At 32.0% G+C, this 27,676-nt stretch overlaps 1 protein-coding gene across 4 annotated transcripts in view; it reads left to right on the top strand.

Annotated features, from left to right (window-relative positions):
• LOC134724598 (folliculin-interacting protein 2-like) overlaps window positions 1-27,676 on the top strand; it is a 44,803-nt gene that overhangs the window by 1,169 nt on the left and 15,958 nt on the right. For 2 of the 4 annotated variants that reach the window (XM_063587713.1, XM_063587714.1), the window contains exons 2-12: window positions 404-463; window positions 6,449-6,566; window positions 8,496-8,594; window positions 9,875-9,978; window positions 12,100-12,171; window positions 14,198-14,301; window positions 17,212-17,295; window positions 20,491-20,752; window positions 22,332-22,452; window positions 24,837-25,009; window positions 26,982-27,152. In XM_063587713.1, the coding sequence (XP_063443783.1) occupies window positions 404-463; window positions 6,449-6,566; window positions 8,496-8,594; window positions 9,875-9,978; window positions 12,100-12,171; window positions 14,198-14,301; window positions 17,212-17,295; window positions 20,491-20,752; window positions 22,332-22,452; window positions 24,837-25,009; window positions 26,982-27,152 (1,368 nt within the window). The remainder of the gene's footprint in view (window positions 1-403; window positions 464-6,448; window positions 6,567-8,495; window positions 8,595-9,874; window positions 9,979-12,099; window positions 12,172-14,197; window positions 14,302-17,211; window positions 17,296-20,490; window positions 20,753-22,331; window positions 22,453-24,836; window positions 25,010-26,981; window positions 27,153-27,676) is intronic. The other 2 variants (XM_063587715.1, XM_063587716.1) reach the window with 1 other exon arrangement.

Genomic DNA, 27,676 nt, shown 5'->3' with positions numbered 1-27,676 from the left:
CCTTGCGACGCGCAGCCAGATTGGGCCGGATGCCAGGCTATCTAGCTATATATTGGGCCTTGTAAGGACTCTACATGAACAATTCTTGTCAGCAATGTCATTGACAAGTTAAAAAAATAAGTCATATGTTTATGCTATGTCTCCTGAAAATATTAATTACATGGAATTTTGCACCATCCTCATGTGTACAACTGTTGTTAGGCATTTCATACATGTATATTATGAATTTCTCTTATATTCAATTACCGGTACATGTGTACTTGTTAACTCATACATGTAATATTATATACATTACCTTTAAATTGAGAAAAATTTACAAATTGCAAGAAAGCTGTCTCAGTAAAATGAAAATGACTTTATATTGAAATTAGCATTTTCATGTTCAAGTATGTTTGCCTTTCAGAACTACCTGTAAACAGTGGGTTGAAAATGGTATAAATGACACAGAAATTAAGAAAGCTGTGTAAGGGTTTTATATATCTCTCACTTCCTGTCAATACCAGAAAGCTGTGTAAGGGTTTTATATATCTCTCACTTCCTGTCAATACCAGAAACCTATTTACACATACAGTACATCTCAATTCATTTTAGGAATTGGTAAAAATAAAAGTTAATTTATCTGCATATGCATTGTACCGTCCTGATCTTAAGGGCATACAGTTACAGGGGAGGTAATGATGTTGCCAACCTCAAATGTAATTTTTCACATCAGCAATCGGACATATCCGAAAAGATCCAGTTTAACAGCTTTATCAGTCAAACTGATTTAACTTAAAAACAGGTTCATTGACCACTCCTTTTAGAAATGGAATTTGGCTTGTTTAACATGTTTTTTTCTAAATTAGATAAACATACTTGTCATTGCTTGTGCGCAAACTTTCACAAAAAATTCACCGTGGGATCAAAACTGTATACATGTACATTTTGTAGTACATGTATGCCCATAAAATGCCATTCAAAGTTAATTTTCTTATAACACTTTTAGTTACTGACTTTCCTTTTGGCTTTTTAAAGAAGGAATTTACTATAGTAATTAGTATATATAAGGATTTATACTGTACAAGTAATTTTAAAATATATACATATCAGTTTCAGGCAAAAAAAAAAATTAACTAATTGTCTAATTAAATTCAAAAATGTTACAAGTTTTTACACTGCTTATTTTATGATCATCAGGTTTAAAGTGATCTGTCAACCAGAATACAGAAACTGTTTCAATCTTTTCATGAAAAGAAGTAAGACTCTCGTGATAAATGTGAACTATGAATGGTATTTTAAAGGTGATGTTATTATCATGTATTGTGTACACTTTATGTGCCATACAATTTCCTTAAGCATTCACTGTTCAAAATGACCTGATTATTTCAATTCACCTGCATTCACACACTTTTTAACTGCCTTATAATTCTTTTAATGACACCCATAATAGTAGAATGTACAATGTTTGCTGATACAGTGTATGTCTTTCACTTTACCCGAAGCCAAAAGCAGGTAAATACTTGATGATGCTTTGTCATATTTGTTAGTGAAAACTATCCTACTGCACCATTATCAACTTAAATTAAGTTTTAATGTTTAAAGATTACTCCACTTCAAGATACAAAAAAATGCATGAACAATTGATCATATTTTTATCTTTGGCTGGTTACTACTTAATGTACAATGGGTGAGGTGTTAAGCCATTTGAAGTAAGGGTCATACTTACTATTTCAAATTCATAGGATCTTTAATACGGGGAGGAAGTCCCCAATTATGGTAGAAAAATAATTAAAAAAATTGAAAAAAATCGTGAAAATTTCTGGAAATTTTCATTCCACTAATGAACTCAAAATCATTAACTATTTGTCAAGACTTTTTTAAATCACTGCATCTGCGCATAAATCTACTTCCTTTTTTGGTCTTTTTGGCACAAGACTTTGAATAATATATATATATTTATCAGTTTACTAAAATATAAGGAAGGAACTAAATACCAATTCATTTTTGATGATTGTTTGATATGAAAAAAACGTTTCCTCATGACAGCATTTCTTTGTTTACATTTGAATATGACGTCATAACTTAAATAAAGTCACAACTAAATCCCTAACATCAGAACCAAAATTGGAAACTTTACGGTATTTCGGTTTCTTTTATTTTAAACATGTTTGAATTGAAAAAAATAATTCATACAGACTTCCTCCCCATTAACAGGTAATGCCTGCCTCATATTATTGTACCTATTAAAGACATGTTAAGAGATTAGTCATTCCTATAATTTTAAATATGTTGGTGTAAATACTTGATGATACTTTGTCATATTTGTCAGTGAAAACTATCCTACTTCACCATTGCATTATCAACTTAAACTAAGTTTTTACGTTTATGCAATATGGATTACTATACTTCAAGTTACAAAAACATGCATGATCATATTTTTTTTATTTTTTACTTTGGCTGCACAATGTACATGATGTATGAGGTTTTAAGCCATTTTCAAATTCATAGTATTTTTATGGTACCTATATATTAAAGACATGTTTTTAAGAGATAATTATATATAAGTCATTCATATAATTACAAATATGTTTATAGTTTAACTCTAGTTATTATGTTTACAGGACCTGATATGGTATTATAATGGGCGATATCTTTTTTGCGCCAAAAAGTAACTCATTTGTGCCACAACTTAATTGCACCAATACTTCTTTTGCGCCACCTAATTTTCAAAACTATAGGTATCATTTGCGCCAATAAAATAATCCTCTAATTGTGTCAATTTTATTTATTTTTATATAACAACTAAAGGATTGACTAGGTACCATCAGCAAAAAATTCCTCTGACATTGTACACAGAAAATAGCCTCGCATCCTAATAAAATCCTGCTTTGTGGATCGTTACACAATACAAAGTTATCATCTTTGTTTGTAACAACACCAATATCATCCAATATTCTGAAATTCTGCTTGATTTTTAGGTTAAGCTGGATGCAGTTTTCTTCTCTCTCTATGCATAGACTGACGCACACATTTTAAATCTTTCTTCTTCAATTTTGAAGATCTCTGAATTTAATATTTTTGAAGGTCCCTTTGAAAACATATTGGTTGCTTTTCTTATGCTCGCAGATCTCAAAATTTGAAGCCCTTATTTCTGGAGACGGATCATGAAATAATTAAATCTCTTTTTACTAATGAAAATGTGGTATTGTATACTGCCAGAATCTGCTGTGAAATTTTCATAAAGCGAAAATGTATTTTATACTCGTGATAGTTGACTTGTATTTGTATTATAATTTTAAGAAAAATTGTTTTATAGTCTTTCAAAACTCTTTATAGAGTTGTTATTTGTGTTTTAAATTTAAGCTGTATATTTAATATGTAACAAGTGGTGAGACTTTCATAAAGTATTTGTCTTGTCTTGATATAGGTAAAACATGTACAGGTATGATATAGGTAAAAAATATTAACAGGCGTAATTTCATTTCAGTTGTTGGCATAATTAATACCATCAAAATAAAAGAGAGTGGCGCAATTAATCTTTTCAAAACTCTGCAATTGGCGCAAATTGATTCTTCCCATAATAATGTTGTCTGTCATCACCATGTCAGACATTAACTAAATAAAAAACATGAAACTTTGGTGACTGGTTTATTAAATGACTCTTTTTTGTGTGCTTTTTTTTTTATATTAATTGACATTGAGGAGTTATGGAACTTTATGCCTTGAAATTGCAACAAGTGCATCATGTGCTCATGGTACATGTACAATGTACATCTCTTTATTTCTTAAAAGTCTCTCGCTCATGGTACATGTACTGTACATCTCTTTTTTCTTTAAGTATCTCGCTCATGGTACATGTACATCTCTTTTTTCTTTAAGTATCTCGCTCATGGTACATGTACATCTCTTTTTTCTTTAAGTATCTCGCTCATGGTACATGTACATCTCTTTTTTCTTTAAGTATCTCGCCCATGGTACATGTACATCTCTTTATTTCTTAAAAGTCTCCTGCTCATGGTACATGTACATCTCTTTTTTCTTTAAGTATCTCGCTCATGGTACATGTACATCTCTTTTTTCTTTAAGTATCTCGCTCAGGGTACATGTACATCTCTTTTTTCTTTAAGTATCTCGCTCATGGTACATGTACATCTCTTTTTTCTTTAAGTATCTCGCTCATGGTACATGTACATCTCTTTTTTCTTTAAGTATCTCGCTCATGGTACATGTACATCTCTTTTTTCTTTAAGTATCTCGCTCATGGTACATGTACATCTCTTTACTTATTATATGTCTCCCGCTCATGGTACATGTACATCTCTTTTTTCTTTAAGTCTCTCGCTCATGGTACATGTACTTGTACATCTCTTTATTGCCCTTTATAGTCAATTTTTTTTTCAATTTTTTAACAAGTTTTGTAATCTTTTAATTTGCTAAATTAATCCAAACTTGGCCACAATCATCTTTGGGGTATCTAGTTTAATAAATGTGTCTGGTGACCCAGCCATCTAACCAAGATGGCCACCATGGCTAAGAATAGAACATAGGGTAAAATGCAGTTTTTGCATTATAAATCAAAAACCAAAACATTTAGATCAAATCTGACATGTGGTAAAATTGTTTAACAGGTCAAGATCTATCTGCCCTGAAATTTTCAGATGAATTGGACAACCTGATGTTGGGTTGCTGCTCCTGAATTTGTAATTTTTAAGGAAATTTTGCTGTTTTTGGTTATCATGGTTATTATCTTGAATATTATTATAGATAGAGGTAAACTGTAAACAGCAATAATGTTCAGCAAAGTAAGATTTACAAATAAGTCTACATGACCAAAATAGTCAGTTGACCCCTTAAGGAGTTATTGCCCTTTATAGTCAATTTTCAATCTGCTTCCTTTGTTTAATATTCACATAGACCAAGTCTCTCAGTCATGGTACATGTACATCTCTTTATTTCTTATAAGTCTCTCAGTCATGGTACATATACATCTCTTTATTTCTTATAAGTCTCTCGCTCATGGTACATATACATCTCTTTATTTCTTATAAGTCTCCTGCTCATGGTACTTGTACTTGTACATCTCTTTATTTCTTATACATGTATTAAATAGTCTCTATGCATGCGGTGATGGAACATGTACATCTATTTACTTTTTATAAGTCTCTCGCTCATGTTAAAAGTAAATCTCTTTATTTCTTATTAGTCTCCCGCTCATGGTACATGTACATTTCTTTATTTCTTATAAGTCTCTCGCTCATGGTACATATATACATCTCTTTACTTCTTATATGTCTCCCACTCATGGTACATGTACTTGTACATCTCTTTATTTCTTATAAGTCTCCTGCTCATGGTACTTGTACTTGTACATCTCTTTATTTCTTATACATGTATTAAATAGTCTCTCTATGCATGCGGTGATGGAACATGTACATCTATTTACTTTTTATAAGTCTCTCGCTCATGTTAAATGTACATCTCTTTATTTCTTATAAGTCTCCCGGCCACTCATGGTACATGTACATCTCTTAACTTCTTATAAGTCTCAGCTCATGGTACCTGTACATCTCTTTATTTCTTATAAGTCTCCTGCTCATGGTACATATATACATCTGTTTACTTATCATAAGTCTCAGCTCATGGTACATGTACATGTACATCTCTTTATTTCTTATAAGTCTCCCACTCATGGTACCTGTACATCTCTTAACTTATTATAAGTTTCCTGCTCATGGTACCTGTACATCTGTTTACTTATTATAAGTCTCTCTCATGGTAAATGTACATCTCTTTATTTCTTATAAGTCTCCTGCTCATGGTACCTGTACATCTCTTAACTTATTATAAGTTTCCTGCTCATGGTACCTGTACATCTGTTTACTTATTATAAGTCTCTCTCATGGTAAATGTACATCTCTTTATTTCTTATAAGTCTCCTGCTCATGGTACCTGTACATCTCTTAACTTATTATAAGTCTCCTGCTCATGATACATGTTCATCTCTTTATTTCTTATACATGTTATAAGTCTCTCACTCATGTTAAATGTACATCTTTTATTTCTTATAAGTCTCTCACTAATGTTAAATGTACATCTTTTTATTTCTTATAAGTCTCTTGCTCATGTTAAATGTACATCTCTTTATTTCTTATATTAAATAGTCTCTCTATGCATGTGGTCATGGTACATGTACATCTATTTATTTCTTATAAGTCTGTCTATCAATTTTAAGGGCTACATACAAAAAGAGATTTTTAAGTGGTAGGGCACAGGCACTTGTCTCAGAAAAAAAATATATTTATCTCTCGCTCATGGTACATGTACATCTCTTTTTTTTTATAATCAGTCTAGGAATAAATATTAACGATGGATTTAAAAAAACCCACAAAAAGTAAAATCAAAGATACGGTTCAATGAAAATGATGGATTTTTTTCAAATTATTACAATATAAAATGTTTATTGTTTTAGATGGAAACCACCAAAATTAGAGCGTACTAAGATAAGGTTGGTGTTATACCATGATAATGAACGAGATAGAAATATTTTATATGATTCTACATCTTTAAGGAAAACAGAAGAATTGCAGGTAAATTTTATTTATTGATTTAAGATTGCTTAAAGTTGCTAATTCTTTAGTTGTTGTCGGCTGCAGAGTCCCAGGAATTTTGGGCAAAAAAGGGTAAAAAAACAAGCATTTTCAAGTTTCCAGACCATTCCATACTGTATGGATCTCTCATAAGTTGTACTACAAGTTTCCTTACCAGAAAGGTAAGGCTGGGATCGAATTTGGGAGAAATTGTTTTGGGGGGGTTCTGTTCATTTTTTTGAAAGTTTGATATAGCTTGCGTCGGCCTCAAACTTATGGTGACAGATTATCGCAATTTATTCTGCTCTGAGATAATTTAGTTCTTCTACTAGTGTTTGAATTCTGATTCTTGAAAGATTCTTTTAAAATTTTGAGTAACTACTCTTTTGACTGAAAAGATTACAGCTTGAATAAAAAAGAAATGAATGTTCACCGACGATTCAGATGAATTTAACTTCATTTTGAAAATGAGTATCACAAACACTGCTTCACGGATTTATCTGCCATGCGCTGAAGAGAAAATCAAAAGAAATCTACGCGAGATTGCTTTTTCATAATTTTCATGAATGACCATTTTCCGCTCTACTTTTACCTGTTTACTATATGTACGTACGCAAATGTGGTAAAAGCCCGAGTGTATCGAAAGTATCGGGAATAACTGATTAAAATGCGAGAATAAGTTGACATTTTGACCAAACCATCGGATAATTATTGACAAATGATAATGGTTTTTTATAACAAAACACAGGTGATAGAATATAAAATACTCAATAATTATACTTCTAATGTCTCACGCCAAGGACGAGTAAAGGTAAATACTGGCTTTGATAAAAAAATGAAAATAAAAAAATGCATTGTTTTTGTCTAAACATCAATCGGAAGGTTTTGGTGCCAACAATCATTTGAAAACTTTTAATTCTGTTATTTTAATACTAATTGTTTCACATTCCAATGTGGATATAAGGACCTTCACTTGTTCAGCATGCTCAAGTGGATCAAACTGACAGCAGAAAAACATTGACCCAACGTCAATTCTTCTTCGTCTTCTTCCAATAATTAACATCATACCACCTCTGGTGTATTATCGCAAATTCGTATCATATAGCATCCATGTTAAAAGCATCCGAGTCAGCATCTACTTCTTAGAATATCATAGCTCAGGGTATGAAGACAAGTGTTGTAGAAATGATTAAGGTTCATGATGTGTACCCTTTAGCTAAAATGGCTGCATTTTCACCTCAAAATTTAGATAGATTACAGACAAACCTGTGCATATGGAAAAGTTTTAAGGCATAGCATGCCCTATATAAATAGAAATTTAATTGCTTTGTCATTCAAACACAGAGGCAATGATTACCGTAATATATCAAACGAATGGCTTACAACAAAAATGTTCAAATGTTATTGACTCATGAGACAAAGCTTAATATCACAACAGCAACTAAAATGTGTTAAGGTTTTAAGCACCTCTATGAATCAAGTGTGTATAAACTTTTTATACCCCCGCTTTAAAAAAGGGGGGGTATACTGTTTTTTATACCCCCGCTTTAAAAAAGGGGGGTATACTGTTTTACCTCTGTCTGTCCGTCAGTCCGTAAAAAAGCCATCCTATCTTCTTTTATTGAATTCTTAGGATTTCTTTGCGTGAGATTTTGAGTTAGACCATATATCTTTTGTCAGAAGGCTACATATGTATATTATGTCAAATTTTGATCACAATTTCAAATTCAGACACACAGTATCAAGCTTGAATATTGTGTCCAAATTTGCCCCAGCTGTTCAGGGTTCAACCTTTTTGGTCGTATCAGGCTGGGCTTAGCAAAGTTTTTTTTTTTTATAATTATCTTTGGCTTTTGAGCTAATACTATTATGACAACTGTTTACCATGTATAGTACTAGTGTACCAATTGGTATTGTTTATAATTTCAGGGTTGTCATTTAAGGAAGAAAGGATGTATACAGAACAGATTGATATGTTCTGATGGAGATTTATCAATGAACAAGAAACATGTACCATCAAAGTATATGGTAATTAAAAAAAGTTTTAAAAATTTCATCTTTCAATGTGTGATTAAAGATGTAAAACATGTCAAGATATTGTCCATTAGTAGGAAGCCAGTCCTTTCAAAAAAGTGCACAATATCCTTCATTGCTTTAGCACAATGCTATTTACAAAAAGAGGCAAAGAAACTTTAAAAAAAAACACAATTTCTTTCATTGCTTTTGTACAATACTATATTCATAAAAAAGAGGCCAGTCCTTTAAAAAAACATACAACGTCTGAAATTGCTTTTGCACATTACTGTTCATAAAAAGGATGATGGTCCTTTCAAATACATATATACAATCTCTGTCCAATCTCTTTCATTGCTCTTACACAATATTGTCCATAGAACATATTAAGAATCCCCTTCCTTTCAAAAATGCACATTTTTTATACGATCACAAAAATTGAAAAAATTTTGGTCGTATATTGGTATGATGTTGGCGTCGTCGTCCGAAGACTTTTGGTTTTTATACGACTGCAAAAATTTTTGGTCGTATATTGCATGTATTGGTATCACGTTGGCGTATGTGTCAACTTTTAGTTTTCTCACTCTTAACTTTAGTAAAAGTGAATAGAAATCTATGAAATTTAAACTCAAGGTTTATGACCTCAAAAGGAAGGTTTTGATTGATTTTGGGAGTTTTGGTCCCAACATTTTAGGAATTAGGGGCCAAAAAAGGGCCCAAATAAGCATTATTTTTGGTTTTTGCATAAAAACTTGAGTAGAAGTCAATTAAAATCAAAGAAATTTTGACACAAGGTTTATGAACACAAAAGGAAGGTTGGGATTGATTTTGGGAGTTGAAGTCCTAACAGTTTAGGAATAAGGGGCTAAAAAGGGGCCCAAATAAGCATTTTTCTTGGTTTTCTCACTATAACTTTAATATAAGTAAATAGAAATCTATGAAATTCAAACACAAGGTTTATGACCATAAGAGGAATGTTGGGATTGGTTTTTGGAGTTTTGGTCCCAACTAACTTCATCAAAAATGCTGTGTCAACTATTTAATCACAATCCATATTCAGAGCTGTTTCCAATTTGAATGTTGTGTCCATACTAGTCCCAGCCGTTTAGGGTTCGACCTCTGCGGTCGTATAAAGCTGAGCCCTGTGGAGCATCTGGTTATTTTTTGTTGTGGGGAAACATTTTTGATCAAGACAGACTTTTTGTCTGGAATGGTAATGTTAATTTTAAAATGGCTTTACTGATAGTATTTTATTAATAATATTTATATAAAGAAGCTTAATTTATGAATTTCAGCTCACCAGAAAAATGGGATCAGATGTAAAAGTATTGGAGGAACTAATGTTTGGGTCTGTTGGAATGGCCTACAAAGGCCCTTCATTCAAAGTACACTTTCTCAGGTAAACATCATTGTGAATAAGTATTTCTTTTTATAGAAAATGTACCTATACATAAAAACTGATTTGCAACATAACTTAAATAATTCAATACAGTTTTAATGAAAATAATAATTAGTTATGTTCAGTTCTGCTGGTTTTAGTTTTAGTTTCCCAAGCTGTTGTTTATTCATTTGATTTGGATTCCAGATTTGCCAAACTTAATTTGTGACCATCAAATCACCAATTGGTGCTGTCAGAGCTTAAAAAACAATATTGCTATCTCCATTCTAGTGAAACTGACAGAAAACAACGTCAAATCATTAATTTAAAATCTCTCATATGTCATATGTCATATGCGCTTGCGAATATATTTCATAGTATCAATTGTGAATTGATGCCATGAAAATAAGTGAGGTTATTCAATCAAAATAAACTTGATGAGTCATGATGCACTTAGAATGTTACCAGTACATGTTTATTGTTGTCGCTGTCTTCTCGAATCATTTGGTTATCTAACAAAAACTACAGTATCAATGTGTGGATATTTATGAAAATATACCACAACATCCCATACCACAGAAAGAGGTTGGGGATTGATTTTAGTTGTTTTTGTCCAAACTATATACATGAAATAGGAATAAGGGGACAAAAGCAAGCCTTTTTTCTTAGTTTCCAAACTATAACTTGAGTACTGAATGTATGTCTATGGATCTCTTTGAAATTGTACCAAAAGGTTCCATACTAAAAAAAGGAAGGTTGGGATTGATTTTAAGGGTTATGGCCATTACTGTTTAAGAAGAAGGGGTAAAACAATACCTTTCTAGAACAGTGAAAGTACTTTTAGTCATCATAGTCATGGTTATCACTTTTCATGGTTTGATCAAAAGTTACATGTTAAAGGGTTTTTTAATTTGTTGATTTTCAATAGTTTTTTGCAGAACAAAAATCAAGTGAAAACTTTGAAGCCTTCAGAATCTAAGATCATATGTTGTTTTAAAATGATTTGTGAACATTACACCTTCACATGCTTGTGCATATTTCATACAAAACTTAAATAACTTAAATTGTGTAATATAATTGAAATATGCTGATTCTTCTATGCCTTCAAATTGTCCTGATTGAAGTAAATAGCAAAGGAAAGAGTAGAATTAGTAGAATTAAGCACATGGGAAATCAGATGTGATATAACTTCCAAGCTCCTTTGAGTTTCTTTATTCTGCATGCTTTCCTTTGTTCAGTAACATTTTGACAGGAATGACAAATCGACATTTAAACTTAGAAATATCTATAAGGCAGCAACCATTTGATTCTTCGGGAGAGGGGGGGGCTATGAATTTTTTTCTAGACAAATTTTTTTTTGGCAACAAGTCGAAAACAATTTTTTCCTTTCCATTTTAACATTACATATAGTGGCAGCTGAGATTGAAACAAGCAATTTATTTTTTTCAGAATCAAAAACAAATTATTTTTTTCTTCAAAAACTGGAAACAAAACTTTTTTTTCCAAAAAAATCCATAGCCCCCCCAGAAAATTAAATGGTTGCTGCCTAAGGAAAAACCCAGCTATCAATATTTGTGTAGAAAAAAAATCCAGTGACTATACTAGGAATGGACTTTGATACCTTTAGCATATAAAGCCAAAAGTGAAACCTCTACACCAGGACAATCAGATACAAACTCTCTGTTAACATATTTAGAACATTGTGACTGAGGCTCATAAAGAGTATACAATTGTACTAAAAAAACGCTCAATGCATTCTAGTCATTTGTTTTTTGCCTTAAAACTTATAAAAAGTAAATATGACATTGCTTTTCAGAATTCTGACAAAAATGAACTGAAAAAAAAATTGTGATTTCACACAACATTATTTAAAAATTTGAAAACTTTGAATATAACATTTGAAACAAGACTAGCAAAAAACCTATGATAATGACAATAGGCGATTCATTTTATCTTGCTTCAATGCTCCTAGAAACAAAATCACAAACATATCCAAAATTGACAACACTATGTAATATTTATAACTGATTCATATATTAAAGTTGATTTTATTCCAACAAAATTGGTATTGACTTAAAAAAGGTTAAAACAATCTCAGAAAGTTTAATTGATTGCACAATAATAGCACTTTTTTATTCTCAGAAATCCATCACAAATGATGTTAACAAAAGTATTCATACCAGAAAACCATCAGACAAGAGAATCTATTTACAGGTTTGTCAATATATAGATTTTGTATATGAATAGAAGGAGATATATGGTATATGTCAATTCAAATAAAAGAAGACATGGGGTATATGTCAATTCAAATAAAAGGAGATATGGGGTATATGTCAATTCAAATAAAAGGAGATATGGGGTATACGTCAATTCAAATAAAAGGAGATATGGGTATATGTCAATTCAAATGAAAGGAGATATGGGGGTTTTATGTCAATTCAAATAAAAGAGATATGGGGTATATGTCAATTCAAATAAAAGGAGATATGGGGTATATGTCAATTCAAATAAAAGGAGATATGGGGTATATGTCAATTCAAATAAAAGAAGATATGGGTATATGTCAATTCAAATAAAAGGAGACATGGGTATATGTCAATTCAAATAAAAGGAGACATGGGGTATATGTCAATTCAAATAAAAGGAGATATGGGGTATATGTCAATTCAAATAAAAGGAGACATGGGGTATATGTCAATTCAAATAAAAGGAGATATGGGTATATGTCAATTCAAATAAAAGGAGATATGGGGTTTTATGTCTATTCAAATAAAAGGAGACATGGGGTATATGTCAATTCAAATAAAAGGAGATATGGGTATATGTCAATTCAAATAGAAGGAGATATGGGTATATGTCAATTCAAATAAAAGGAGACATGGGGTTTATGTCAATTCAAATAAAAGAAGATATGGGTATACGTCAATTCAAATAAAAGAAACATGGGGTATATGTCAATTCAAATAAAAGGAGACATGGGGTTTATGTCAATTCAAATAAAAGGAGATATGGGTATATGTCAATTCAAATAAAAGGAGATATGGGGTATATGTCAATTCAAATAAAAGGAGATATGGGTATATGTCAATTCAAATAAAAGAAGATATGGGGTTTTATGTCAATTCAAATAAAAGAAGATAAGGATATACGTCAATTCAATTAAAAGGAGATATGGGGTATACGTCAATTCAAATAAAAGGAGATATGGGTATATGTCAATTCAAATAAAAGGAGACATGGGGTATATGTCAATTCAAATAAAAGGAGATATGGGGTATATGTCAATTCAAATAAAAGGAGATATGGGGTATATGTCATTTCAAATAAAAGGAGATATGGGGTATATGTCAATTCAAATAAAAGTAGATATGGGTATATGTCAATTCAAATAAAAGGAGACATGGGGTATATGTCAATTCAAATAAAAGGAGATATGGGGTATATGCTAATTCAAATAAAAGTAGATATGGGCATATGTTAATTCAGATAAAAGGATATATAAGGTATGTCAATTCAAATAAAAGAAGACATGGCATATTTACCAATTAGAGAAAATGAGATATAGGGTATATATTAAAAAGAAGATGTGGCATGATTGCCACTGAGACAACTCTCCCTCTAAGTACATTGTATAAAAGTTAAACAATTATGGATCAAAGTATGGCCTTCAACACAGATCTTCGGCTCACACCAAATAGCAAGCTATAAAGGACCCCAAAATGACTAGTGTAAAACAATTCAAAGAGGAAAACTAATGGTCTAATCTACAAAATGTATATAAAAAACAAGAAATGAAAAAATATCTATGAACCACATCAACAACCGACAACCACTGAACATCAGAACATGTGCCTAAAAATATGACATGTTTAAATGTTTTAACAGGTGACAACCTTCAGTAACGTTTTAATTACATTGTGTTGTAAAGGGAATGTTAAGCTTCTCAATGATCAAAATTGATGTTTGTCAAACTGCTATATAACCAGTGTATTTTTTCTGACAAAATGCTTGGGTCAAAATTTTTTAAATTTTTAAATTTTTGTTAAAGGGTCAAAGTAAATACTTTGTCAAAATTTTATGAAAATTAAACAAGACAAATTAATTTTAGTGACAGTGTTTGGTACCACCTTAAAGAAATAAAAAAGTGTTAAAAAATTTTAAGTGAAAATTTCAGGTATATAAAATTTCACAAATGTAAGAATGTTGATAAAAGGTTATAACTAACATTTTTATTTCTCAGTGATATAGATTCTATTGACTCATTAAGTATACATAGTAATCAGGACCTGTCAATAAGTGACCCAAAACAGATATCTCAACACAACAGACATGGCTCCAATATTGGTAAGTACATCATTTGTACATTATGTAGCTAGAATTAAAATAGACATTTCAGTAAGTTATTCAATCTGCTTTAAACATGAGGGCATTTTTTAGTAGCCTTCAAAGAAGATTGCAAAAGTGATTCATTTGAGCTGCATCGAATAGAAATTGAACTCATTCAAATGCATATATACATGTACATGTATAAGACTTATGATTTTGGAACATTCAAATTTAAAATAAAAGATGAATTTTGGTCTGTTTTGTAAGGTTTTTATGTTATGTGACTTTAGAGACTTTTCAACCCAAAATAAGTTGAAAAATTATGCCGTTAGTTTTCTCTCTTGAATTGTTTTTCATTTGTCATTTCTTGACCTTTTATAACTGACTTGTATGGTATGGTATCAGCTTGGCTCATTGTTGAAGGCTGTACAGTGACCTATATTTGTAAATTTCTGTATCATTTGGTCAAGAGGAAAGTTGTCTTATTGGTAATCATACCACCTCATCTTTTTTTTTAGCTCAGCCAAGTGAGCTTTTCTCATCACTTGGTGTCCATCGTCGTCTGCGTAAACTTTTTGTACGACCGCAAACATTTTAATTTTGGTTGTATATTGGTATCACGTTGGCGTCGTTGTCGTCGTCCAAATACTTTTTGGTCTTCACACTATAACTTTAGTTTAAGTAAATAGAAATCTATGAAATTTAAACACAAGGTTTATGACTATGAAAGGAAGGTTGGGATTAATTTGGTAAGTTTTGGTTTCAACAGTTTAGGTTATAAGGGGGCAAAAAGGGCCCAAAATAATTTTCTTGGATTTCGCACTATAACTTTAGTTAAAGTAAATAGAAATCAATGAAATTTTGACACAAGATTTATGACCACAAAAGGCAAGTTGGGATTGATTTTGGGAGTTTTGGTGTTAACTGATTAGGAATTAGGGGCCAAAAAAGGGCCCAAATAAGCATTATTCTTGGTTTTTGCACAATAACTTTAGTATAAGTGAATAGAAATCAATGAAATTTAAATACAAGATCAACGAATACAAAAGGAAGGTTGGGTTTGATTTTGGGAGTTGAGATCCTAACAGTTTAGGAATTAAGGGCCAAAAAGGGGCCCAAATAAACATTTTTCTTGGTTTTCGCACCATAACTTTAGTATAAGTAAATAGAAGTCTATGAAATTTTAACACAAGGTTTATGACCATAAAAGGAAGGTTTGGATTGATTTTGGGAGTTTTGGCTTCAACGAATTAGGGGCCCAAAGGGTCCAAAATTAAATTCTGCTTGATTTAATCTAAAAATGAATTATTTGGGTTTTCTGATATGCCAAATCTAACTGTGAATTCAGATTCTTATTTTTTGGTCCCTTTTTTAAATTTGTCTTCATTAAGGTCTAAAGGGTCCAAAATTAAACTTAGCTTGATTTGAACAAAAATTGAATTCTTGGGGTTCTTTGATATGCTGATTCTAAACATGTACTTTGTTTTTTTTATTATGGGCCCAGTTTTCAATTGGTCTAAATCGGGATCCAAAATTAAACTTTTGTTTGGTTTCAACAAAAATTGAATATATGGGGTTTGATATGCTGAATCTAAACATGTATTTAGATTTATGATATTTGGGCCTGGTTATCAAATTGGTTCACAATGAGGTCTTAAGGGTCCAAATTGAACTTTTTGATTTCATCAAGAATTGAATTCTTGGGGTTCTTTGATATGGTGAATCTACCCATGTATTTAGATTTTTTATATTGGAATACATGTACCACAAAGGGATGATAATAGAATTTTCTTTGGGAGTTCTGGTTCAAACCGTTAAGGAAGAAGATGCAAAAAAGGGGGGAAAAGGGTTTCCAGGTTAATGGACTAATTACTGAAGTACAAAACATAATTTAAAAGCAGTGTAAGGTTGATAATTGAAACTCATTTGAATATCTCACCTAAACAGCTTTTAGATTATGTAGATTAGAAAAAAATCCATTTGAAATTTGCCAATAACTCAAGTTTAATGAACTTCATTTGAAATTTGCCAATATTAAATGTTAAATTGGAGTTATCTTTTTTTTTATCCAGAATGGTTATTCAATTTTTCTCATTTCAGATTTCAGAAATTAAAAAGAAAATTAATTTCTTCAAATATTTTTGTTTTTTTAAAGGATATAATTCAACATCCAGACAGCATAGTGAATTGCTCAAAAGCAAATATTATTTTTTTAAGTTCATGAGACCACATTTATTCTGTGTCAGAAACCTATGCTGTGTCAGCTATTTAATCACAATCCAAATTCAGAGCTGTATCCAGCTTGAATGTTGTGTCCATACTTGCCCCAAGTGTTCAGGGTTCGACCTCTGCGGTCGTATAAAGCTCCATCTGGTTATCACTTATATCACCATCGGAGGTCTTCAGATGTCAACTTGATAGTTAATGAGATGGTGACGACTAAAATACACAAAACAAAGCTACATATTCTTGAGCCCATGCCCTGTAAATTGTTTATTATAGACTTTCTATAATTTGGATAAATGATTTACCTTTTTATCAATCAAATATGAAAAACAGAGTCAAATTGGTGTACATGAATTTTACAGCTAGTGCCCTTTTTTGATATTTTTAAAAAGTTTTAAAAAAAGACAAAAAAAATGTTTTTTTTTGTCCATTTATTTTATCGAACAGATAAAATATGTGCAAGGTGGGGGACATTAATTTTTTCATCACACCTGTTTATTATAGCACAAGGTGGATAAGAGTTTTACATTTATTTATAATGAACTTTGAAATCCAAAGTAAGTCCATCAGCAGGAAGTAAAATCTCACTGTAAGATGGATGAGGGCCTTGAGCACAAGTCTGAGTGAAATTAAATGCAAGATGTTTACAACACTACATATGTGCATGGAAGAACACATATATATGCCTTTACTATTTTTCAGCACAAAGTATACCTGTAGATGTACCATCCATGAGTCCAAAGAGACACAGTTTTGATTTATTTGAGGAGGATAGTGGATTATCTTGTGAGTAGTTTCTTTATGGTAGTGTATGGTTTGTGTTGTTCTTTATTGTGAAGAAAATAATACTGTAAGTGTACCGATACTTGTTTATGCGATTTGTGTATTTCACACAAGAGCAGGTTTATTTTTTTGTAGCGATTATTTTCAAAAAAATAAAAGTCTTAACTGTTATATTTAAATAATGTTTAGGGGCCAGATGAAGGATGCCTCTGTTTGCAGGAGTTTTCGCGGCATTAAAGACCCATTGGTTGCCTTCAGCTGTTCTCTGCTCTATGGTCCAGTTGTTGTCTCTTTGACACCTTTCCCCATTTCCTTTTTAGCTCACCTGACCTGAAAGGTCAAGTGAGCTTTTCTCATCACTTGGCGTCCGTCGTCCGTCGTCCTGCGTCTGTCGTCCGTCGTCCGTCGTCCGTAAACTTTTACAAAAATCTTCTCCTCTGTAACTACTGGGCCAAATTTAACCAAACTTGGCCACAATCATCCTTGGGGTATCTAGTTTGAAAAATGTGTCCGGTGACCTGGCTATCCAACCAAGATGGCCGCCATGGCTAAAAATAGAACACAGGGGTAAAATGTATATTTTGGCTTATATCTTTGAAACCAAAACATTTAGAGCAAATCTGACAGGGGATAAAATTGTTGATCAGGTCAAGATCTATCTGCCCTGAAATTTTCAGATGAATCGGACAACCCGTTGTTAGGTTGCTGCCCCTGAATTGGTTATTTTAAGGAAATTTTGCAGTTTTTGGTTATTATCTTGAATACTATTATAGATAAAGATAAACTGTTAACAGCAATAATGTTCAGCAAAGTAAAACCTACAAATAAGTCAACATGACCAAAATTGTCAGTCAACCCCTTAAGGAGTTATTGCCCTTTATAGTCAATTTTTAACCAATTTTCGTCAGTTTTTGTAACTTGTACAAAAATCTTCTTCTCTGAAACTGCATGGCCAAATTAAACCAAACTTGGCCATAATTATCATTGTGGTATATAGTTTAAAAAATGTGTCCGACAACACCGCCTTCCGAACAAAATGGCCGACATGGCTAAAATAAGAACATAGTGGTTAAATGCAGTTTTTGATTTATATCTTTAAAACTAAGACATTTATGGCAAATCTTTCAAGATTTAAATGTCCATCAGAATAAGATCTATCCCCTCGCTAATTTTCAGATGAATCTGACAACTTGTTGTTGGGTTGCTGCCCTAAAATTGGTAATTTTAAGGAAATTTTGCAGTTTTTGGTTATTATCTTGAATACTATTATAGATATAGATAAACTGTAAACTGCAATTTTGTTCAGCAAAGTAGGATCTACAAATAAGTCAACATGATAAAAATTGTAAGAGTACCCCTTAAGGAGTTATTGCCCTTTATAGTCAATTTTTGAACAACTTTTCGTCATTTTTGTAACTTGTACAAAAATCTTCTTCTCTAAAACTATGGGCCATATTAAACTAAATGTGGCCACAATCATTACTATGGTATCTATTTAAAAAAAGTGTCTAATGACCCCACCTACCAACCAAGATGACTGACATCAGTAAATACAGTAGCAGGTGAGCGACACAGGCTCTTGAGAGCCTCTAGTTCAATATTATTACTATAACAGTATTAATTTTGTCACTTTTTAGCTCACCTGGCCCAAAGGGCCAAGTGAGCTTTTCTCATCACTTGGCGTCCGTCGTCGTCCGTTGTCGTCGTCCTGCGTTAACTTTTACAAAAATCTTCTCCTCTGAAACTACTAGGCTAAATTTAACCAAACTTGGCCACAATCATCATTGGGGTATCTAGTTTAAAAATTGTGTCCGGTGACCCGTCCAACTAACCAAGATGGCCGCCATGGCTATAAATAGAACATAGGGGAAAAATGCAGTTTTTGGCTTATAACTCAAAAACCAAAGCATTTAGGGCAAATCTGACATGTGGTAATATTGTTAATCAGGTTAAGATCTATCTGCCCTGAAATTTTCAGATGAATCTGACATTCCGTTGTTAGGTTGCTGCCCCTGAATTGGTAATTTAAAGGAAATTTTGTTGTTTTTGGTTATTATCTTGAATATTATTTTAGATAGAGATAAACTGTAAAAAGCAATAATGTTCAGCAAAGTAAGATCTACAAAAAAGTCAACATGACCAAAATGATCAGTTGACCACTTATGGAGTTATTGCCCTTTATAGTCAATTTTAAACCATTTTTCGTAAATCTTAGTAATCTTTTAGAAAAATCTTCTCCCCTGAAACTGCTGGGCCAAATTATTTGAAACTTGGCCACAATCATCATTGGGGTATCTAGTTTAAAAATTGTATCCGGTGACCTGGCCATCAAACTAAGATGGCCGCCACGGCTAAAAATAGAACATAGGGGTAAAATGCAGTTTTTGGCTTATAACTCAAAAACCAAATAATTTAGAGAAAATCTGACATGAAGTAAAATTGTTAATCAGGTCAAGATCTATCTGCCCTGAAATTTTCAGATGAATTGGACAACCTGTTTTTGGGTTGCTGCCCCTGAATTGGTAATTTTAAGGAAATTTTGCTGTTTTTGGTTATTATATTGAATATTATTATAGATATAGGTAAACTGTAAACAGCAATAATGTTCAGCAAAGTAAGATCTTCAAATAAGTCAACATGAACGAAATGGTCAATTGACCCCTGTAGGAGTTATTGAACTTTGTAGTCAAATTTCAATCTGCTTCCTTTGTTTAATATTCACATAGACCAAGGTGAGCGACACAGGCTCTTTAGAGCCTCTAGTTTTTTGTCAGAACAATTATTTTTGTTTCAGTACATTCAAATAAAGATAAAAAATATTCATATACCTGCCAACTTACAGGCGTTGATGCAAGGTTAAATTACATGCGTAGTTGAACAATAAGTTTTCAGTTGAATGGTTGGATTTAATTTCATGTGAAAAAGAATCCCTGATAATAAGACAAGCCTGCAATAAGTAAATATAAATGGATTGCAAAACAAAGTACTATAAAAACAGTATTATTTTCGTCAGAACAATTATTTTTGTTTCTGTACATTCAAATAAAGATAAAAGATATTTTATGTATTCTCAACACAATTTCTTTTTTTTTTTATGAATAACTGTAAGACCATGGGAATGAAAAATATTTCAACATGTTCAATATGATTCAATTTCCAGAAAATGATAAATAAATGGACTTACTTCTTACATTTTAGTGACTTCGAGTGGCAGTTTTCATGCTTCATTCCCGTCCCCTGGTAGTAATCCTAATAGTTATACAAGTTTGCATCGACGGTGGATGAGAAGTCAATCAATGTCACTTGAGGGATTTACTATGAGAAAGAGAAATTCTCAAGACAATCTGGTAGCCCAAGATCGACAAGATGTGATCCTTCCGGCTAGGAGACGTAGAAGTAAAATTGCCATGGGGATACTGTTTGAACTGAATGACAATGACAAGAATACAGAACAGAATAAGTGAGTGAAAGTTTAGTGAAGTCAGTCTGTTGCTCTTTGTCCAGTTTTTGACATTTAATAATTGTCACGAAAGTATCCAGATCAACATTTTATCCCTCTGCCATAGTGGAGGGGGCATTAAGTTTTACCCTTGTCTGTCCAAAAATAGGTCTGTTCTCTAACTTTTGCCTCGACCAAATGTTATGAAACTTATACACAATACTTATTACCACATTTTGTGGTGTCACTTTTACTGTTCTAGAGATATACCCCTTTACACCATTTCGATTACGAAAAAGTGTTTGAAAAGGGAACAAGATTCACAGGAAAATAAGATACCGTAACCTGAAGCAAATCTTTACTATAAAACGAACGTAATTTAAACATAATAGTTTCCATCAATAATGTGTGAACATGGAAAATGTTTGCCTCTCCTTGTTCATGATGAACATTTTCTGTAAATTATGACTTGTAAAATTTAAAGACTATACCTACAAAGCAAAAAGTAAATTATTCACTAGTTATCAAACATTTAAACACAGTTTATAAATTATATATAGTCGCCCATCAGCATATCTAGAAAGTTACAACTATCTATTAATCAAGTTACCAATTTCATAACAAACAACATTCTTGGTCATACAATGATATCACATAAATTTTCAATGGCTATTATTTCGGTAACAAGGTCACATATGATATTAAGAAATCATACATACAATATTACCATACATATCAACCTAGAGCTGTGTAAATCTTTAAAACAATGCTTATACACAGAGAAATTTCAAAAATACGATTTCACCTGTTTTTGACTCTGCCATGTTGGGATCACCATAACTGCAGTTATGGTGGTAAGTTTAACACCAGTGACAATGCAATCTTCACTGAAAAAATTAAAACAATCTTCACACTGTAGTGCTTACAAGCACTTTGATTAATGTTCTTCAGTTTTGTCAGGGGGAATCATATGTGTCCCATGGTTTGATTTCCCATTTATTTGTTATATTTTCACATATTCAGTTGAATAACATGAAATTTTAATATATGAGAGTACTCACAAGGTCAAAGGTGCTTGTGCAGCTTCCCATTTTAGGTGTAATACCACCATTGATTTTCCCCTATTAGTCTTTCTTAAATTTTCTGGTTAAAGACAATTTAAACTATATAAAAGCGGTGTAAGGGAGGTAATCCAAAAAGTAAAAATAAGATTTTTTTTTTCAAATATTTTTGTAAAGGGATTTATTTTCAACAGCATAGTGAATTGCTCAAAAGCTAAGCTGTGTCAGAAACCTATGCTGTGTCAACTATTTAATCACAATTCAAATTCAGAGCTGTATCAAGCTTGAATGTTGTGTCCATACTTGCCCCAACTGTGCAGTGGTATAAAGCTGTGCCTTGCCGTGCATCTGGTTTATCCTGATTTCAGAGTTCGATGACCATGGAATATTGATATTGCGAATCCAGTTCATTTAGAGGTAAATAATTTTGATCAATGCAGTAAACCATAAAGTCATATAAGCTTGAAACACAGTTAGAATGTATCTTCATGTATATAAATTAATCAGATTTCTTTATTCTTTCTTTTTTCTTTTTACAGAATGTTTGAGAACTTTTTCTTTTCCCACATTACCCTGCTGGAATCACATTTAGAAAAGTTAAAGTTAGCCATTGAAAAGGCTCATTATAACAGAGGAAAATTTGTTGACATAGTAACTGAGGTAAGTTTGTTGACATAGTAACTGAATATTTTTTTTAATGAGAATGTGAGGCAATGTGGTATACAGGGTAGAAAAATCAAAACTTTGAACAGATTCAAAATCACCAATATAAGCATGCAATTTATCAAGTAATTCCAAGGAGTTCTTAACACTCCAAAAGTAATTAATTCCACTATTTTTGAAGGCCTTATTTGAACAATTTATTATCAGGTTTTACCAAGTGTGCTGCTAAGAAGAATAGACAATTTAGGAGTGGAACAATGACTTGAAGACGAAATAAATCTATATTTGTAAGGTGTTTTGTGTAGCTTCATGTTCATTTAATGCCATATTATTCTGTTGGAATTTTTCGTTTCTAATAGCCAAAAAGTGGACAATCCAAATACGGTCAGAATTTTAGTTTAAGGCAAAAATTGAGTAAGATTTGTTCTCTCAGAATTTCTCAGACTGCCTCCTCCAAAAAATGGTTTGAATACCTTGCACTTTAAATCTATCCAGAGCCTATACTGACTGAGGATAATTATTGAGCTATGTTATTTTAAAATAGGCATGGGCGTTTGGGGATTAATATAATTTAGTAGGTAAATAATATTAATGTGGAACTTTTTTTTATGAGAGTTTCATTTTTAGGTCCAAACTTGCCTCAACTGTTCAGGGTTTGACCTCTGTGGTTGTACATGTATCAGGCTTAGCTCAGCAAAGCATTATATAACCATTTTTTTTGGCATTTTATATGAGAACAGTTATAAAAGATATTTAGACACATTTAATCTCAAAAATTATAAAGCAAGGCATGATCTACTAACAAGTCAAATTTTGTCAATATTGTTAGTAGACTGTCATTACATGTAGATGTAAGAAGATGTGGTATGAGTGTCAATGAGACAACTCTCCATCCAAGTGAATCTTTATAGGAATGTTTGTCTTTAAATGAGGACATTTTTGTTTACCCTTTTTTGTGTTCTGAGCAAAAACTACAGGAGATAGAGTGAAACTAATCAGAATGAAGGATCTACATATTTTTGTCATGAATTCTATTCTCGTCTACAATGTTGGAGTGTCCAATGTTGAATATGCAAATAGACCAAGGTGAGCAACACAGGCTCTGTAGACCCTCTAGTGTCTTTAGTTTGTAGCTGTGTTAAAGACCCTTTGATGGCTTTCAGCTGTTTTCTGCTCTTTTTTGGGTTGTTGTGTCTTTTATAAATTGCCCATTTTTAAACGGATTTTTGTGACAAAAATGTCGGTTATTGATTTGGGGATGTACTGCGGGCGAGCAGGAAGTTGGGCGGGCGGCAACCAAATGTTGTCCGTGCATTTACTCAAAATTTTGATATGTTGTTACTGACGATTTTGACTTTTACAGTTCATTAGTTATGGTTCTTGGAAGATTGAAAAATGGCATTTCCAGTCGTGTCTGTGCATATACACATGAACTGTTCAACCAAAGCTTCCAAAATTTTAATATGTTGTTATTGATGACAAAATGGAAGTCAAGTTCAATAATGACGATTTTGACTTTTACCGTTCAGGAGTTATGGTTCTTGAAAGATTGAAAAATGACTATTCCAGTCGTGTCCGTGCATTTACTCATGAACTGTTCAATCTAAGATTTTCAAATTTTAACATGTTGTTACTGATGACAAAATGGAGGTTAAGTTCAATAGTGTTGATTTTGACTTTTACCGTTCAAGAGTTATGGTTCTTGGAAGATTGAAAAATGGTGTTTCCATTCATGTTGTTGCATTTACTCATGAACCATTCAACCTAAGAATTTCAAATTTTAATATGTTGATACTGAAGACAAAATTGAGGTCAAATTTGATATTGACAATTTTCACTTTCACCGTTCATAAGTTATGGTTCTTGTGATATTGGCAAGACACACATAAATGTTAATAAATCCGGTTTGCTGTCGTTGTGAAAGCCTCTTGTCATTCTCAATTTTATACAATATGGTCTAAATACTCATATGGTCTGAACAGTTAATAAATAACAGACGAGTATTCTTATATGGTCATGATAATATTGTCAGGAACATATATATATAAACAAAATCAAAATACCCTTTGTCAATTAGAAGGTCTAGATTCGTAATAATTGTAAAAAGGGAGCATAAAGTTCTTTATTATTATATATATATGCATGCATTGATTTAATCATTTCCATTTATGCATGCTTTGATTAAATCATTTCCATATATGCATGCATTGATTAAATAATTTCCTTAACATTTAAATTAAATTTGAATAAGTCTTTCCTGTCGTGTTACTTAAAAAATCTACAAAAAACCTGTTTATACAAATTTGTTTAAATTTAATATGTTTAGTGGCAATGGTTTAATAATTAAGGAAAATAATTTAAATGTCTTTCAAATATTTTAGGCATTAGAAATATTCAGAGATGATGTCATAGATCTCTACACTACACCAAGATTATCTGAACCAGTCTGGTTAAATATGATGTCACATGCAAGTTATCGTTATCCCTTGTGTGAAGGTTTTATGAAGGATTTCATGTCATTAGTAACAAAGCATGAAAATAAAAATAACAATTTGTAAGTATTATTTTCTTATAACAGTAAATGTATTGTTATATAGTTATGTCATTAACCAGATTTTGAAAGGAAAAATCTGTATTTAATTTTGGGATGTACAGCTTGCATTTTTATACGACTACAAACAAGAAGGTTGAGAATCAATTTGGGGGTAATTGCCAAATCACTCAGGAATAAGGTGCCAAAAAAGGGTCTGAAACAAGCTATTTCCAGTTTCAGACAATAACTTGTGTAATGATTTCTCTTAAATTGTATCATGTATTACAAGAAGAACATGTTCTTCAAAATCTTTTTTTTTTTGGAAAAAAAGGAAGGGGGGGGGGGGGGGGGGGTTGAAATGAACAAAAATTACTTTTTTTTTTAAAAAAGAGTGGGGTTGGGGAAATTACTTTTTTTTAAATAGTGGGGGTGGGGTTAAAGTAAGAAAAGAGTGGGGTTGGGGAAATTACTTTTTTTTAAATAGTGGGGGTGGGGTTAAAGTAAGAAAAGAGATGGTTTCCGGATAATAACTTTAGTAAAAGTGAATAGAAATCAATAAAATTAACACAAGGTTTATAACCACTAAAGGTCAAAGGTTGGTATTGATTTTGGGGGTTATGGTCCCTACCGTTTAGGAATTAGGGGCCAAAAAGGGGCCCAAATAAGCATTTTTCTAGTTTCCAGACAATAACTTCTGTGTAAGTCAATGGATCTCTCTGAAATTGTACCATAAGGTTCTATACCAAAAAAGGAATGTTGGAATAGATTTTGGGGGTAATGACTCACTATTTAGGAATTAGGGGCCAAAAATAATACTTTTCTCTATTGCTTATTTCTTGACTAATTTCAATGGGGTTTTATTCTTGATTTCCTCGAATTCTTTAATATGCTGAATCTAACAGTGTAATAAGTTTTCTGATTTTGGGCCCTGTTTTTAAATTGGTCCACATTGAGGTCCACAGGGTCCAAAATTAAACTTTGTTTGATTTCATCAAAAATTTAATTTTTGTGTGTTCTTTGATATGCCTAATCTAGCTGTGTATTTAGATTTTTGATTTTTGATCCCTGTTTCAAATTGGTCTATATTATGGTTCAAAGGGTCCAAAATTAAACTTTGTTTGATTTCTAAAAAAAAAATGTATGGGGATCTTTGATGTGCTGAATCTAACCATGTATTTAGAATTTGAATTTTGACCCCTTTATCAAATTGGTCCACATTTAGGTCAAAAGGGTCCAAAATTAAACTCTTTGTTTGATTTCATCAAAAATTGATTTATCACGGTTCTTTGATATGCTGAATCTAACCATGTATTTAGATTTTGGACTATAATAGATAAATTACAAACGAAAGTGAACCAACGCCTGGTGAGTCTGTAGTATGGTAGAGTCCATAATGCTTAAATTAAAATATTGTTTGTTTGCCCTTTACCGACCAATATTTTGATTTAAGCCTCATAATATTTTTTCAACCACTCGCTTAACATTGGAAACAAGTGACAATGCATTTAAAAGACGTTCACTGTTATCAAGATATGCACATTTATAATGTTATTTTTAAGTACTAATTGGTTTTCCACAAGCCTATTTGAATTAAATCTAAATTTGTCATGAAAGAAAGCTCCTTTAAACATTTAGATAATAAGATTGTATATTTTATCACATCAAAAGCAATATAAGGAACCTGAATTTTTTCCCTGAAATCTGTGAAGTCATATAATGGCTTTACATTTCCCTGTTTAAAAGGGTCCTTAAAGTGTGTTGACCACTAAATAATAGGACCAACTAAGGCTGGAAAGGAGTTGGAGGGTAAGTGCTCCAAACGTTCAGGAATTAGGGGCCAAAAACAAGCATTTTTTCTAGTTTCCAGACAATAACTTGCACAAAAAGTTTGTTAGTCAAATTAGGTTAGTGTGCAATTTGACAGAAAAAATATTTTATACTATTTTGTTGACAAATGTTATGATGTATGAATTGTATTTGATGTTTATTTCAGTTTTATAAGTACTCTTGTCACAGCAGTGCTAACACATCATTTAGCCTGGGTTGCCACGGTTACACCTGCAGGTGCTACAACATCTAAAACATATCTTCACAATCATTCCGCCAAATGGGTAGATGCACTTGCTAAGTCACATCCTTACAATCCTATGTGGGCTCAGTTAGGGTAAGTAATATAAATGCTACATTTTGTGCTAATCCAAACAAAAGAAAAGGGACAATGAATGCCAGATTCTGTCCTATTTTTAAATGTTGTGTCCATACTTGCTCAATTGTTCAGAGTTCCACCTCTGCAGGAAAATTTTAATTGCTGTCCCGTGACAACCTCTTGTTGGTTATTATCTTTGATATTATTATAGCTATAGATAAATTGTAGACAGCAGTAATGTTCAGCAAAATGAGATCTACTTTCTACAAATATGTCAAAATGAACAATATGGTCAATTGACCCCTTAAACGCTTAAGGAGTAATTGCCCTTTATAGTAAATTTTTAACAACTTTTCATAGTATTTGTAATCTTTTACCAAAATCTTTTCCCCTGAAACTATTGAGCTAAATAGAATTAAACTTGGCCCAATCACCATTAGGGTATTTAAGTTTTAAAATGTGTTTGATGAATCCGCCTGCCAACAAAGATTGCTGACATTGCAAAAATAGAACATATGGGGTTCAATGCAGTTTTTGTCGAG

Source organism: Mytilus trossulus, chromosome 7 (assembly GCF_036588685.1).
Source record: "Mytilus trossulus isolate FHL-02 chromosome 7, PNRI_Mtr1.1.1.hap1, whole genome shotgun sequence".
NCBI lineage: Eukaryota > Metazoa > Mollusca > Bivalvia > Mytilida > Mytilidae > Mytilus > Mytilus trossulus.
The sequence above is the reverse complement of the archived record's forward strand: the minus strand, read 5'-3'. Positions and strand labels throughout refer to the sequence as shown.